The sequence below is a fragment of the Lepisosteus platostomus genome, chromosome 7, assembly GCF_059453375.1.
Source record: "Lepisosteus platostomus isolate fLepPlt1 chromosome 7, fLepPlt1.hap1, whole genome shotgun sequence".
Classification (NCBI taxonomy): domain Eukaryota; kingdom Metazoa; phylum Chordata; class Actinopteri; order Semionotiformes; family Lepisosteidae; genus Lepisosteus; species Lepisosteus platostomus.
Genome location: NC_142617.1, coordinates 2,151,102 through 2,167,122, shown reverse-complemented (window position 1 = coordinate 2,167,122; position 16,021 = coordinate 2,151,102). Strand labels below are relative to the sequence as shown.

Below are 16,021 nucleotides of genomic sequence, written 5' to 3'. Positions count from 1 at the left end.
AACCCACAACAACATCCAAAGAACTGCAGGCTTCACTTGCCTCAGTTAAGGTCAGTGTTCATGACTCCACAATAAGAAAGAGACTGCAAAAATGGCCTGTATGGCAGAGTTCAAAGACGAAAACCACTGCTGAGCAAAAAGAACATAAAGGCTCGTCTCAGCTTTGCCAGAAAACATCTTGATGATCCCCAAGCCTTTTGGTAAAATACTCTGTGGACTGACGAGACAAAAGTTGAACTTTTTGGAAGGTGTGTGTCCCATTACATCTGGCGTAAAAGTAACACAGCATTTCAGAAAAGGAACATCATACCAACAGTAAAGGGTTATGACCTTAAAAAAACGGTTAAGGCTCGAAAACCCTCCAATGTGGCTGAATTACAACAATTCTGCAAAGATTAGTGGGCCAAAATTCCTCCACAGCGCTGTAAAAGACTCATTGCCAGTTATCGCAAATGCTTGATTGCAGCTGTTACTGCTAAGGGTGGCCCGACCAGTTATTAGGTTTAGGGAGCAATTACTTTTTCACACAGGGCCATGTAGGTTTGGATTTTTTTTTCCCTTAATAAAAAAAACCTTCATTTAAAAACTGCATTTTGTGTTTACTTGTGTTATCTTTGTCTAATATTTCAATTTGTTTGATGATCTGAAACATTTCAGTGTGACAAACATGCAAAAAAAATAAGAAATCAGGGGCAAATACTTTTTCACACCACTGTATACTGCACAGAAAATCATATCAGAATGTTCCCTATGGATAACTCTTCCCATTTATAACTCGTGAGTTAAGATCTAAGAGACCAAAGCAATCTCCCTGGATATTTCCTACAGAAAAAACAAGTCACCCCCAGTGAAGAGACATATAAGAATACTTTCTTCCAAACAGAGGTACGGGATTCCAAAAGAGTTTTCTGCTGAGCAACATGGAAAAAAGGTAATTTAGAAAGAAATTGCTTTGTTAGAGGACACTAGAGAACTAAATGAGTTCTATTGACAATACAGCATTGAGAACTTAAAACTAGAGATGATATCTTGTAGCTTACTACAGGGTAGATGAGTTAAACCTGTATCAGGAGTCCTGTATCTTTAGAAAAGTGTCAATTATTTTAATGTACAGTAAAACAATAGTGGACATTTTTAAGGTAGAAGAATGATGTGCAGCATGTTGAATATTGTGCACATCAAATAATCTCATGCAATATGTTTAATGTAAACTACAGTACAGTATGTTAGATTTTTTATATGATATAAACATTCTTGTTAATGCCATACACTGCACACACTTTGCATACACAAAATATTCAGAATTACAAAGGGTTATAATTTCTCAGTGTTTCTCTGGAGGGTGGACTTTGCATTTTAATACTCTCACACTTTGTATAATCGGTGTTGTTTCAGTCTTAATTCATGCAATCAGTTAATATTTTAATAGTAGGAGACAAAACAAGTACAACAGGAAAGATTTTTAAAGATGGCTCTGACTGTGTTGAAATAATGCCAATTACTTGTAAGCATCATATATACAGTAGTGTATGAAACTGTGTGCTTAGTGAGCAAAACAATTAATATAGTTTTCATCTTAGTGAGAAAAATTGTGAAATAGGTGACTGATATTCATGATGTTAGATTAAATATGACATGAGCTCTTTAGCATAAAGAGAATCAGAATTATATTTCCGAAATATTAAATGACATTTCAATTAAATACTGAGGAGTTTTGTAACCATATTACAGGATAAGAGAGTTTATGTATTAAGTCAGGGTCAGGGTTCCAAATCAGGGTTTGCCCTTTTCAAAACCTGTTGTCTGGAGTTGTAAAATTCTTTGATTCCAAAACAATGTACAGTAATCATCTCTTCCCTAAGGTGAACAGTCAAACAGATTAAAATATGACTTTTATTTCATTGTGTGAAAACCATGATCATATTTATTTTGATATCTACAGATCCAGTTTGTAACCCATAAAACGTAAATATAATCTAATTCTGCTGCTTCTTTAATTTTCCAGATGTTATATATACTGTACTTTGTGTTCTGGAGCTTAGCTTTTAAATGAATTAGCAAGATACCTGTACCACGGTCCTTCTACAGTATAAAGAGCTGCATAAGATTGTCATGTCTGTGTTGATGTCTGCTTCTTCTCTGTTTGTGTCCTCAGATCCTGCACTTTGTGCTGTAAGAGGAATGGGAGGGTTTTGACTTAGTCTGTCCTGTAAAAGATTCCAAAGACAAAGGTTTTTTGAAACTGTACACAGAATAAATTATTTATTTACATTTTCTACCCACAATAAGAATGGAAAATTCATCTCTTATCGTAATGTTTACTCTTTCGGGGTTAAATGAAACAAAAGAAAATAAATATGTATACTTTTCCTTGACACTTTTAGGTTATTTTTCAATTATTTTTGTCAATGTGACGTTAATGGTGACAATCCTACTAGAGAGAACCCTACATGAACCAATGTATATCTTCCTCTGTAATCTGAGTTTTAATGGACTGTACGGCACAGCTGGTTTTTATCCGAAATTCCTGGCTGACATTCTCTCTGACACTCATGTGATCTCATATGCTGGGTGCTTTAGTCAGGTGTTTGTAATCTACTCTTCAGTTCTCTGTGATTTTTCGACTTTGACAGTGATGGCTTATGACAGGTATGTAGCCATATGCAGGCCGTTAGATTATCACTCCATCATGACAAATAAGAATGTGGGTAAATTGATCTTGTTGTCCTGGCTTCTTCCTTTGTCTTGTATTTCGGGTTTGATCTCATTGTCAGCAAGGCTGCCTTTATGTGGATCCCACATTGAAAAACTGTACTGTGAGAACTGGTCCATTGTGAGGCTTTCTTGCGGACCCACCACATTAAATAACGTGTACGGGTATTTTGTAATATTAGTGTTTATGGGACATGTGTTTTTTATTCTTTATTCTTATATGAAACTTATTATTACATGCAGAACATCCAGCAAAGACCGAGGTAAATTTATGCAAACTTGTGTTCCACATTTGTTCACCCTGATCAACTTCACCATTGCTTTACTGTTCGATACCATGTACAGTCGATACGGATCAAAGGATTTCCCGCAGAGCCTCCGCAATTTCCTGGCCCTGGAATTTCTCCTCATCCCTCCACTTTTCAACCCCTTGGTTTACGGTTTAAAATTGACTCACATCCGCACACGGATGATGAGGACATTGTGCAAGAAACACAGAGACGCTGTGCACGAAGGAAGCGGGGGAAAACATGTTATAGCCCTTTCGGGATTATAAATGTGCTTTCAAATAGGTACTGTGGGTAGGTAGTTTATGTTTTATTTTTTTACCTTTTTTAGGGAGTTTACAATGAACTTTCAGGAGGCATTACTGCAGCCAAGATTAATCAGCCTCAGCTGCCATAAATCACAATCATTCTTGACGTCAGTTAGATCAGTTACTGGGCAGCGGAGCACTTTAGGCAACAGACTGCTCCAGCTACGGTGTTCAAGGGAACGTTTCCGCAGGTCTCTCCTCCCGGCGGCTGTCAGGGTGTATTATGCTGCCCTAGGCTAGGACTGTCAGCCCTTCATCTGCTCGTCTATGGACAGCATGTTGCTCCATTGTACTTTTTGGACAATCAATCTGTATAAACCTATGCACATTTTGCACGTATTTTATTGTTCTTACAGTGACTATGATCATCATATTTTGCAAACACCTATGTATTTATGTATTTATTTTATATTTATTTTGTATAGTTTTTCATCTATTCTGATGTCTGTTTTTGTTTGTCTTGGGCTGCACTGCTGTAACACATCAATTTCCCTTCAGGATCAATAAAGTCTTATCTATCTATCTAAACTATAAATGCTTTATGTAACCCCCTCTTCTCCTTCATGCTCATCCTGGCATCTCCCCTGCCCCCCAGCCCCACCTTTGCAGTTGTCCCTTGGTCAGTCCTCTGTTTGCAGGTGGGTCCAGGCCTCCATCTCCTTTGGCCTGTCAGGTTGAGTGTTTACTAATTAAACACTCAGATGTTTTTTTATCAATATATTTAATTCCTGGGTGTTGTTACTGGTTGTGAACTATAGATATATCTGAAAGTATCAAGTAATAGGTTTATTCCATGATGAAAAAAAGAAGAAAGAAAACACCACGTTTTGGCCGTGGAGCCTTCTCCTGGTGTCTATCTGAATATCTGCCTGGCTTATCTGAAAGTGTAAGGCATATCCTAGCTTCTGTATTCCTACAAAACTCCATTAAAATGAATCCAAAAAAATACATATCAAACAAACACAGTGGTGCTCATCGTTTTGTGTACCAATAGTTGACTAATTCCTGTCTCTGGCAGCTGAAGGCATCACTTTGCAAGCAACTTGTCCTCTTCTGACCTATGCAATTTGGAGCTCCCTAAACATTCTTTATTACGATCTGATAAATCTGAAAAAACAATGCCTTGGTGTTCAGATATTGGACCCACTCTGTTTCTTATACCTCGTAAGCTATAATCATAATTTCACAGAAACCTTGGAGGTTAGTCTACAAAAGAAAGTAGAAAGTAATCAAAATCTGCCTGCAATGTGTGTGTGTTTCTCCTGTCATATTTGATATTTTATTTAAATATCTGAACATTCATGTATTTAAAATTACATTTAACACAACAATATAAACAGTACTATATATATTATATATAAATATAAACATAAATAAATATGTGTAATTGTTTTATTTGGGAACCCATTTATATGTACTGTATTCTTAGGTAAAATTCATTTTTAATGTATGTGTTTTTAAGATACATAACATTTCAGGAATATGTTAATCAAGATCTACCGTACCTGTATTTGAATTTTATGATCAGTGAAATCTGATTAGATTTTAGTCTTAGAATGCTTATTTTTCACATTTCACATAAATCTGCAGAAAATTCAGTAACTGATCATTTCTTAGATAGATCTCAATCATCTGTGCTATTCCATTAGTTTTCATACAGCGCTCCTCTATTTATGTATAAGTGAAAACTTTACAAAATCGTAAGTCACAGACAATCCAATTTTCAAAGCATATATACAGTATACTGATGGAGAAAAGAAACGCAACACCTCCTCCTCCACACTCTGGCCCTCCCTTCTGCGTGGAACAGGCTGAAGAGTGACTCATCCATGAAGAGGGCCTGATGCCACTGCTGACGAATCCATCGCAGCCTCTGTCTGGCCCAAGCCAGTCGGGTGTGACGTCTAGGAGGTGTGAGCAGAGGGCCTCTGACAGGTCGCCTTGCTCTAAGGCCAGCAGCATGGAGCCTCACTGTCCTGTCGCTGATGCGGGCATTGTGTCTGCAGGCAGTTTCAGCAGCAGTATGGGTGGCAGATAGATCTCTCAGATGGACTAGTCTGATGTGTATGTCCTGCTCTGGTGTGGTCACTCGAGGGCGACCGGATCTTGGACGGTCATCTGTCCTGACGGTCTGCTGGAATCTTCTCTGCAGTCGGGACACTGTGAAGCAGCTCACTCCATAATATCTGGCAACGCTGGCACATGACATGCCTGCCTGAAGCATGCCAATGGCCCTTTCCATTGCTTCAGGTGACATTCGAGTCATTATAGAATGGAATGTGGCCTTTTTCTTGCAGTGACCTAAGCTTTGAATTAAGGCCTTTTTAAAGGTGACCTGATCAGGCATTGTTCCACCTGGACCTCGTTGGGTGAAAGTGCACCTCATGTGGAGGGCTTAAAAGAAATTGCCTGAAAATTAACCTGAAAGTCCTCATTCTGTAACCACCTCAGTTTAAGTTTAATTACAAAGATAGTCCTGGGCCTGTCTCACTACCCTTTGCCTTCCAAAATGTAGCCAACAGTTTACAAAGCTGGTTTCTCTAAAAACCATAAACTCACTCAGCTCACTTTTATTAATAAAAAATAGAATAAGAAACTATAGTTCCTTATATATCTATAATATCTTTCAGTCTCTAGGATCCTAGAGAGCTTTAAAGTCACCACTGACGTAAAGAACCCACATTTTGGCCACAAGATGGAATAAAAACCATCTGAAGAACAGGATCCCAGACAAGCTCTACAGACAGAAGGAAGGGTTCAGGTTCAGACTCAGGTCTAAGAGGTCCAGGTGAGATTGCAAACCAGAGCTATTGCATGTGGAATTCAGTCACACCTGCCAAGTGTGTTTCATGTTTTTCATGTATAAAGATTGTTTTGAAGAGAGAGTCAGTCTATAGAGAATTTCAATCGAATAAGTTTGGCCAAGTCTGAGAAATAAGAGAAGTGACTCAGAAGAAGAGGCCTGATTACCTTCAACACTTATTAGACTGAAGAACACCATAAGTCCAGTCACCAGAAAAAAAAGGTAGTTCACTAAAACTCTTTCACCATAGACTGCTGATCTCAGGAGGATGTCCGAATACAATATTATTCTTTTAAGACATGAGAAATACGGTGTATGTAAAAGACAAAAAATTAGAAATCTTTAATGATTCAAGGTTGTACTTATCCATTTATTCATCAATCATTTATTCAAGTGTTATGTACATTCATAAAATGGTTTTCATTACTTTGGTACGAATAAGTTAATATCTTAGACACATTTTTTTTGTCTCTTGTTTTCTTGATTTATTTAGTCCTTCAGGAGTTTTTTCTCTTTTCTTTTGTTACTTCAGGCAGGTATCACAACAGCTTCACAACAGATCCCACTGCTGTTGCCTTGTTGCTATTGGTGATCAGGAATGATTTAAGAATTATTCTTATCTCACATCATTATAACAGAGCATGAGCCTGAAATCTTTTGGGATGTTTCTAAAATCATGAACGATAAGCCTCATTTTAAAAGCAGAAGATAAGGCTGAGATGCTGTGCCATCCTGACAGCTGACAGCAAATGAAAGGGTGATCGAGACAGGAGTCACTGTAGTCACTGCCTATAATCAGGTAAAACGATTATATATACAGAAAGTATTGCATTTACTGTATATTACAGCAAGACATTAATAGCTCTGAACCGAATCAATACAGCAACGTTTTATTCTTTTTAACATTATTTGATGTACAGTATATAGCTTTTAACTATAGACACTAAGATTGAAAACAATGAGAAAATAGTCATATTAAAGATGTTGTGGAGTTTTTGAATAGCACTTTTGATGGTTCATTTTGCTCACAAGTATGTCAGATTTTACATGTAATTCCAGTGTGTGAAATATTTTTCTTAATATATTTGGGAAAAGTTTTGTATAAAAACCAGATCCTAAAGTAATATGTACTGTACGGCATGTATAAAAGCTATTGTGTTTGGGGCACAGAGAAATATAAAAATAAAACTACCTGAAAACCACTTTCACACTAAATAAGGAGAAGGTGTACAGGGGAACTAAACACAAATTAATTTAATGAAAACTATAACATTATGCATACAACAATATCAAACTTTTATAAAATGTTTATATTATATAATGTTTACATTTAATATTAATGTTGCTTTTGAATAAAATGCAATGAGATATTTGTGGTATTTTATTTGTTCTTTTTATTTCTAGGCTTAATCAGGAAGAAATTTCAATTGCCATTAATGGACAACCTATCTTATTATCCAATGTTAAGACTCTCAGGACTGAACACTACAAGAACAAATAAATATATATTTTTTTCTTTCACTTTGTTGGTCTATCTTTCTATCACTTTTGTTAATTTGACACTTATTGTGACCATCCTTCTGGAGAAATCTCTACATCAACCATTGTATATCTTTGTTTGCAATTTATGTGTTAATGGACTGTATGGAACTGCTGGTTTCTATCCGAAACTGTTGGCTGACTTTCTCTCGGACTCTCATGTGATCTCATACAGTGGATGCTTGATTCAAGTCTTTGTGATTTACTCCTCTCGTTTATGTGAAATAGCTAACTTAACTGTAATGGCTTATGACCGTTATGTAGCAATATGTAGGCCTTTACAGTATAATTCAGTTATGACTCCTCTTCTAATTGGTAAATTAATTCCTTTTGCTTGGATTTGTCCTCTTTGCTCTATGATAATTTCAATTGTATTGACTATCAGGTTACCTTTGTGTGGATATCACATTGAAAAACTTTATTGTGACAATTGGTCAGTGGTGAAACTGTCCTGCATACCAACTACATATAATCTTGTGTATGGATATATTCATATTTTAATGTTTTTTGCACCTGTGATTTATGTCTTTTATTCCTACGTGCATATAATTGCTGCCTGCAGAAGATCTCAGAAAAACCAAATTAAATTTTTGAACACCTGTCTGCCACACCTTCTAACCTTTACCAACTTCATCATTGCCTTGCTCTTTGATGGACTGTACAGTAGATATGGGACAAGTGACATGCCCCTGTCTCTCCGTAACGTTATGTCACTAGAATTTCTAATCATCCCTCCTCTTTTCAATCCCATCATTTATGGTTTAAAATTACACCAGATCAGGAGAAGAGTTTACAACATATTTAGGTGTCACAAAATTGCTCAGAGTTAGTTTATTAAATACAGTAGCTGCCAAAAGACAATTCAAGAGTCAAGAGTATTGGACATTGATGTTTTCATTATAAAACACTGAATATTGCTTGAACAACATATATCTGGGCAAGATAAAATTATTTTTCAATTATTAGACGTGAGAGACCAATACAAAAGATAAGAATGTTTTTCATAACATTACTTTCTTTAAAAAATGGACTTGATATTTTTTCACACACCCCCAGTGTGAAATCTGCTGCTGGAATGTAAAAAATGTTACAAATTAACTGAGGCTATTTGGTCCACTTAACCCAATGTATGTAAGTTTCCCATCATATTTTATATGAAATTGAAACATTGACATTAACAGAGATGTAGCTTAAACATTTTCCATTAATAAAAATGTGTTGTTGCATTTATTTGGGACTTCATCTGTCTGTTTGGGAGCAGAACTGGATTAAATTACCCCTTTCCCCATTTACATGCATTGTTTTATTTAATTTGTTAACATTGTCTTTATTACTTTATTGAATTACACTTATAACATATACACAACAATTATAAACAAGTATATATAAAATATACAACAAGATAAAGAAACATTAAAAGGCCAAAAGGTGAGATAGAATGATTTTGAGCATACTGTATTTGAGCTTGTAATCTTAGCATAAAATAGCATAGCCAAGAAAATCAACATGTGTTTAACTAAGCTACTCATATTAGTCATGGGAGTAGAGGTTGACACAAATGTAACAGATTGTCCTGGACACTCCACTTAAAGTGCTTTACAGGTAATGGAGACTCCCCTTTGCCACCACCAATGTGCAGCATTCACCTGGATGATGCAACAGCAGCCATAGTGCACCAGAACGCTCCCCACACATCAGTTCTCAGTGGGGAGGAGAGCAGAGTAATGAATCCAATTCATAGATGGGGATTATTAGGAGGCCATGACTGGTAAGGGCCAATGGGAAATGTGGCCAGGACGCTGGGGTTATATCCCTACTCTTTTTGAGAAATGCCCTGAGAGTCAGGACCTCGGTTTTACATCTCATCTGAAGGACGATGCCTGTTTACAGTATAGTGTCCCCATCATTATACTGGGGCATTAGGACCTACATAAACCGCAGGGTGAGTGCCCCCTGCTGGCCCCACTAACACTTCTCCCAGCAGCAACCTTAGTTTTTCCCAGGAGGTACTGACCAGGGTCACACTTGCTTAGCTTCAGTGGGTTGCCAGTTGCCAGTTGCAGAGTGATATGGCTGCTGGATATTAAATGATTAGATTTGATTTTTTTTGTCAAGTTCCTTTTTTCCAGTTGAAAGGTGATTTCTCTCAACCACATTATGCATTATACTACATTAAACCACAGGTTGCAATATACTACTTTTACAGCTACAGTGTACCATTATTAAGAGCAATTGATGCCATTTTAGTAACTCTTATACTGGTCAGCATCAATTCACTCCCCAAATAGGTTTCTATATTCATGCGAGGCATAATCTTCACAGCCATATTAAGTGGTGTAATTACATTTTATTTCTATCATTTGTTCCATTCACACTGTAACCTGATATCTCCCCATATTGCACTGTTCCAAGAATTACCTTGCACTGTTTTTGTCCTGTTATATTTTCTCTGTTTGTGGAATTTTGCACAGTTTTGATTACTTGATTACATGTTTTTTATGTTATGTTTTACATGTTACTGTTATTGTTATTGTGTTACTGTCTATTGTCTTATCTTCTGTCCTATTTATATACTGCACCTGAGTGACTAATGAGAAACACTTTTCACTATACTATGCACCTGTGTAAGTATAATGACAAATAAAGTTGAATTGAATTGAATTCATAATTTTTTTCACACACTCCCAGTGTGAAATCTGCAGCTGGGACTTAAGAAAGGTTATAAACAAGAGGAAGCCATTTGGTCCAGCTAAGCAAAATGTATGTAATTTTCCCATCACATTTTATGTGAAATTGAAATACTGACTAATAAACACGTACTTTAAAAATAGTTTTAGTACCACTGTATAAACATTTTCCATTAATAAATACGTGATGTTGTATTTGTTTGGGAATTCATCTATCTGTTTGGGAGCAACACACCCGAAGGCCGTCTTAGCATGTAATGATGCCAGTACTTCTCCATAGACATGCTTGGCGCAATGTAAGATTACTGTATAAAATCTCTGAATATTATCACAAGAGGAATTGTTTGCAACAAAGTCAGTTTGAGGTACTAGATTAGGGCAGCAAAAGTCCCTCTCTAGCAATCACTTTGGTTAAAATTTTATCATCCGAGTTTAATAATGATATTGGCCTATAGGGTCCATAAGGTTAGTCGTTATTTCCTGGTTTTAATAAAACAGTAATTAGTTCTGCTTCTAATGTTTCCAGTAATTTACCATTATAATTTGCCTTACCATACATGTCCACTGGGGGGGGCAATCAATCCAGACAAAAATCTCTCATAAATATCAGTTGGAAACCCATCTAACCCTGGTGATTTGCTTCCCAGCAGGCAAGCAGCAGCCTCTCCAAACCTCTTCCTCTGCGATATCTACGTTCAGACCACCCAGATCTTCATCTGACAGTGTTCGAACTGAAAATGAATTTATTCTGTGAATAAATGAATTTAATGCTTTGCTAGTCTGCAACCATCTCAGATGTTTTTAAAAGAGAATTCATATTTCCTCTACTATCATTAAGAGACCTCTAAATGTGAACCCTGAACAGTGTGTGCATATTTTTCATGCTGATAGTGAATTACATTCAATCTGTGGATGATTTTTTTTCTCATCCTGGACATTCTTGTGTCAGTAGAGAAAAAAGTATCCACCTGATAAGGTACAGTACATACTATAGATGCATGACTTTTGTTTCTACTCACTGGATAAAGGTCTTGGATCCAAATCAGGCAGACTACTTAAAATATTTTACCATAGCTGTCAATATATTCCCTACCATCCTGCTAATCTCAGTGGGTTTCCCAAGTACAATAACATTTTAAGATATGACAAATACTATTTTTGCACAGTATGTGAAAGACAAAAATAGAATATTTTAATTCAAGATAGTATTTATTCATCAATCATTTGTTCAGGTATTTTGTACATTCATAAAATGTCATTATTTTGCTGTGAATAAATTTAAGTCTTAGAAACATAGGGTTTGTGTTTTTTATCTTTTTTTTCTTTTTATTCAAACCTTCATGTTTTTTTTCTCTTCTCTTTTCTTTTGTTTCATACTTCAGACATGTATCACAGCAGTTTCATGATCCCACTGCTGTTGCCCAGTTGCTATTGGTGCTCGTGCCTCAGAGAAATAATCAAGAATTATTCTTATTTTGCATCATTACAGGATTCCCACAGAGCCTGAATTCAGTCGGGATGTTTCTAAGATCATCAACCAAAACCCTCACCTCAAAGGGAGAAGATAAAGCTGTGATGCTGTGCAATTCTGAAAGCCAACAGCAAATGAAAAGGTGATCAATACTGGATTCAATATAGTCACTGCCTACAATCAGGTAAATCACATGCTTACAGAACATATTGCATTATGGATGCAGAAATAGAAGTTACATTCTATTTATTAAAAAAGGCAGAGATTTATTATTTTTATTTCATGTAAATGTTATGATATATTCTATGCTTTAGTGTTTAGACTACACAGACAGAAGAGATCAAAGACTAAGAGAAAGGATGCCTTATATTATATTAGAAATACTGTTGACTTTGTATACACAACTTTTAATAGTTCACTTTGTTTTCTCTAGCACAGCCATTTGTACATGCAATTCCTGTGTGTGAACTGTTTTTCTTACTGTGTTTGGGCAAATGTTTAGTCCAAAAATGATAAAGAGCTTTTAAATTTATTACACTCAATAACTGTCTTACATATCAAATAACTGTTTAGGTACAAACGTTTTCTGCTGGATGATTTGTTTGTGACAAACCCAGAAATACAATTGAAGCAGCACAAAAAATATTTAAATGCAACTGTTGGAAAACAACATTTCACTAAATAGTGATAACATCTTTGCTTTCCTAGCAATGAATACAGTATGGATATTGTACACAATTTATTTTAATTAAATTAAATACCGTGCTTTAAAACACTATAAAAATCTGATTTTGATATAAGACTATATATAATGTTCATGATTAATGTTGAGTGATGAATGAATTAAACAAAGAAATTTACAGCATTGTATATATTCTCTTTTATTTCTAGGCTCTTCAGAAAGAATTTTAAAAACACTATTAATGGACAACCTATCCCATCATACCATATTTACTCTTTCAGGACTAAATGTTTCAAGGACACATAAATATATTTACTTTGCTTTAACTTTGATGGGCTATTTTTCTATCATTTTTTTTAATTTGACACTGATTGTGACCATCCTTCTGGAGAAATCTCTACATCAACCATTGTATATCTTTGTTTGCAATTTATGTGTTAATGGACTGTATGGAACTGCTGGTTTCTATCCAAAACTGTTGGCTGACTTTCTCTCGGACTCTCATGTGATCTCATACAGTGGATGCTTGATTCAAGTCTTTGTGATTTACTCCTCTCGTTTATGTGAAATAGCTAACTTAACTGTAATGGCTTATGACCGTTATGTAGCAATATGTAGGCCTTTACAGTATAATTCAGTTATGACTCCTCTTTTAATAGGTAAATTAATTCCTTTTGCTTGGATTTGTCCTTCTTGCTCTTTGATATTAGCACTTTTATTGACTATAAGGCTACCTTTGTGTGGATATCACATTGAAAAACTTTACTGTGAAAACTGGTCGATTGTGAAACTGTCCTGCATACCAACAACCTATGATCATATATATGGATATATTAATATTGCTGTACTTTCTATACCTGTATTTTATGTCTTCTATTCCTACGTTCAAATAATTGCTGCCTGCAGAAGATCTCAGAATAACAAAATTAAATTTATGAACACTTGTCTGCCACACCTTCTAACCTTTACCAACTTCATGATTGCCTTGTTTTTTGATGGAATGTACACTAGATATGGGACAAGTGACATACCCCAGTCTCTTCGTAACATTATGTCACTAGAATTTCTAATCATCCCTCCTCTTTTCAATCCCATCATATATGGTTTAAAATTACACCAGATCAGGAGAAGAGTTTACAGCATATTTAGTTGTCACAACATTACTCAAAACGAGTGCACAGTAAACTGCTGCCAAAAGAAACTTCAAGAGTCAACAGTATTTCATCATAAAACACTGAACAAGATCTATCCTGATATGATATTATCTGGATAAGATTAAATGATTTTTTAGAGATTAGAGACCTCTATAAAAAGTAAGAATGTTTTAATAATATTATCTTTTAAAAAAAATGGACTTGATTTTAGTTGTAATATTTATTAATCACTGTATTATTTTTGCACTGTTCCCCAATTTCTTTTGCACTGTTTTTGTCCTATTGTATTCTTTTCTCTGTTTGTGTATTTGCACAGTTCTGATTATAGTGTTATTGTTATTGTGTTACTGTCTATTGTCTTGTCTTCTGTTCAATTTATACACTGCACCTGAGTGACTACTGAGAAACACTTTTCACTATACTATGCACCTGTGTAAGTATAATGACAAATAAAGTTGAATTTAATTGAATTAATATTTTTTTCACACACTCCCAGTGTGAAATCTGCAGCTGGGACTAGAAAGGTTATAAACAAGAGGAAGCCATTTGGTCCAGCTAAGCAAAATGTATGTAATTTTCCCATCACATTTTATGTGAAATTGAAACACTGACATTAATAAACATGTACTTTGAAAATAGTTTTAGTACCACTGTATAAACATTTTCCATTAATAAATAAGTGATGTTGTATTTGTTTGGGAATTCATCTATCTGTTTGGGAGCAACACACTCGAAGGCCGTCTTAACATGTAATGATGCCAGTACTTCTTCATAGACCTGCTTGGCGCAATGTAAGATTACTGTATAAAATCTCTGAATATTATCACAAGAGGAATTGTTTGCAGCAAAGTCAGTTTCATCCATAGGTACTAGATAAGGCAGCAAAAGTCCCTCTCTAGCAATCACTTTAGTTAAAATTTTATAATCCGAGTTTAATAATGATATTGGCCTATAGAGTCCATAAGGTTTGTCGTTATTTCCTGGTTTTAATAAAACTAATTAGTTCTGCTTCTAATGTTTCCAGTAATTTACCATTATAATTTGCCTTACTATACATGTCCACTGTGGGGGGGCAATCAACAAAGGTAAAAATGTTTTAAAAAAATCAATTGGAAACCCATCTAACCCTAGTGATTTGCTCCTCAGCAGGCAGTCAACAGCCTCCCAAACCTCTTCCTCTGTGATATCAACCTCAGATCTTTATCTGACAGTGTTCAAATTGAAAATGAATTTTCACAGCAAATGTATTCTGTGAATAAAGTCCTTTACTAATCTGCAACCATCTCAGATATTGCAATAGAAAATGTATATCATTAACCATTAATAAGATCCCTTTAAATGTGAGCCCTGAAAGGCAGACTACTAAAAATCTTTACCCCAGCTGCCAATATGTTCCCCAGCAGCCAATTACAATACAATTTTAAAACATAACAAATACTATCTTTGTATGTGAAATCCAAAAAAATAAGAATAAAATACTGTAACAATTCAAGACATTATTTATGAAATTATTCATCAATCAGTTGTTCAAGCATTTTGTACAATCATGATTAAGTTTAGAATTCAGAAACATAGAGTTGGTGCTTTTTGTTTTCACTTGTACTCTAATATTATTTAGTCCTGCTCTTTTCTTTCATTTAATACTTCAGACATGTATCACGGCATTTTCTTGATACCGTTGCTGTTGCCTGGGGGCTGTTAGTGCTCAGGGAGAACCTTCATTTGTACCGAAGAGAAATTATCAAAATTATTCTTATTTTGCATCACTACAGGATTTGATTTCCATAAAGCCTGAATTCATTTGAGATGTTTCTAAGATCTAAGATCATACAAATACAAATCTCAACAAAATAAATTGTTTATTTATTCAAGCTCAGGGGCCCTTAACAAAAATCTGAATATTTTGACAACCGGACTACAATTCCTCAAATATATCTTTAGTTGAAATAACAAACGTGCTATTTTGTAATTCATTTCTAGACTATAATCTGCAGTTACAAAAGTTACAAGGTCATCTTTGATAGCAGAACAAAAGGGATTAGGACACTGCATGCTGTCACACAAAAACCTGCAGCGCCTGGCCTCTCTGACACCATGTGTCGGTGTCCACAGTGCTGTCTTTTTCAGCTGGAATAGAAGCTTTTCTTATTTGCAGCTCTACAAGGTCATAGGCATCTGCACAGATACAGAAGGAAGATACTGCACCGCAGGGCAGGAATGATAACAATACCTCCCAGCCCCAGCGAACTTGTCAACACTTGCACTTGTGTGCCAACACTTGAATAATCCCTGTGATCAGAACTAAAGTCACACCTATAGAAAGCAACTTGTCCTCTAACTATGGATCTCCACTTTCACTATAAAAACCAATCTTAGAA

General features: G+C 35.5%; 3 protein-coding genes across 3 annotated transcripts; all 3 read left to right on the top strand.

The window, feature by feature from the left end:
• Positions 1 to 2,281: 2,281 nt before the first annotated feature.
• On the top strand, positions 2,282 to 3,268 carry LOC148657817 (olfactory receptor 52D1-like). Its single transcript, XM_088638272.1, has one exon. It carries the CDS (start codon positions 2,291 to 2,293, stop codon positions 3,266 to 3,268), a length of 978 nt encoding a protein of 325 aa, XP_088494398.1. The 5' UTR covers positions 2,282 to 2,290.
• Positions 3,269 to 7,546: 4,278 nt separating this feature from the next.
• LOC148657816 (olfactory receptor 52E4-like) lies at positions 7,547 to 8,488 on the top strand. Its single transcript, XM_088641875.1, has one exon. It carries the CDS (start codon positions 7,547 to 7,549, stop codon positions 8,477 to 8,479), a length of 933 nt encoding a protein of 310 aa, XP_088498001.1. The 3' UTR covers positions 8,480 to 8,488.
• Positions 8,489 to 12,730: 4,242 nt separating this feature from the next.
• On the top strand, positions 12,731 to 13,762 carry LOC148657815 (olfactory receptor 52E4-like). Its single transcript, XM_088638271.1, has one exon. It carries the CDS (start codon positions 12,731 to 12,733, stop codon positions 13,760 to 13,762), a length of 1,032 nt encoding a protein of 343 aa, XP_088494397.1.
• The last annotated feature ends 2,259 nt before the right edge of the window (positions 13,763 to 16,021 follow it).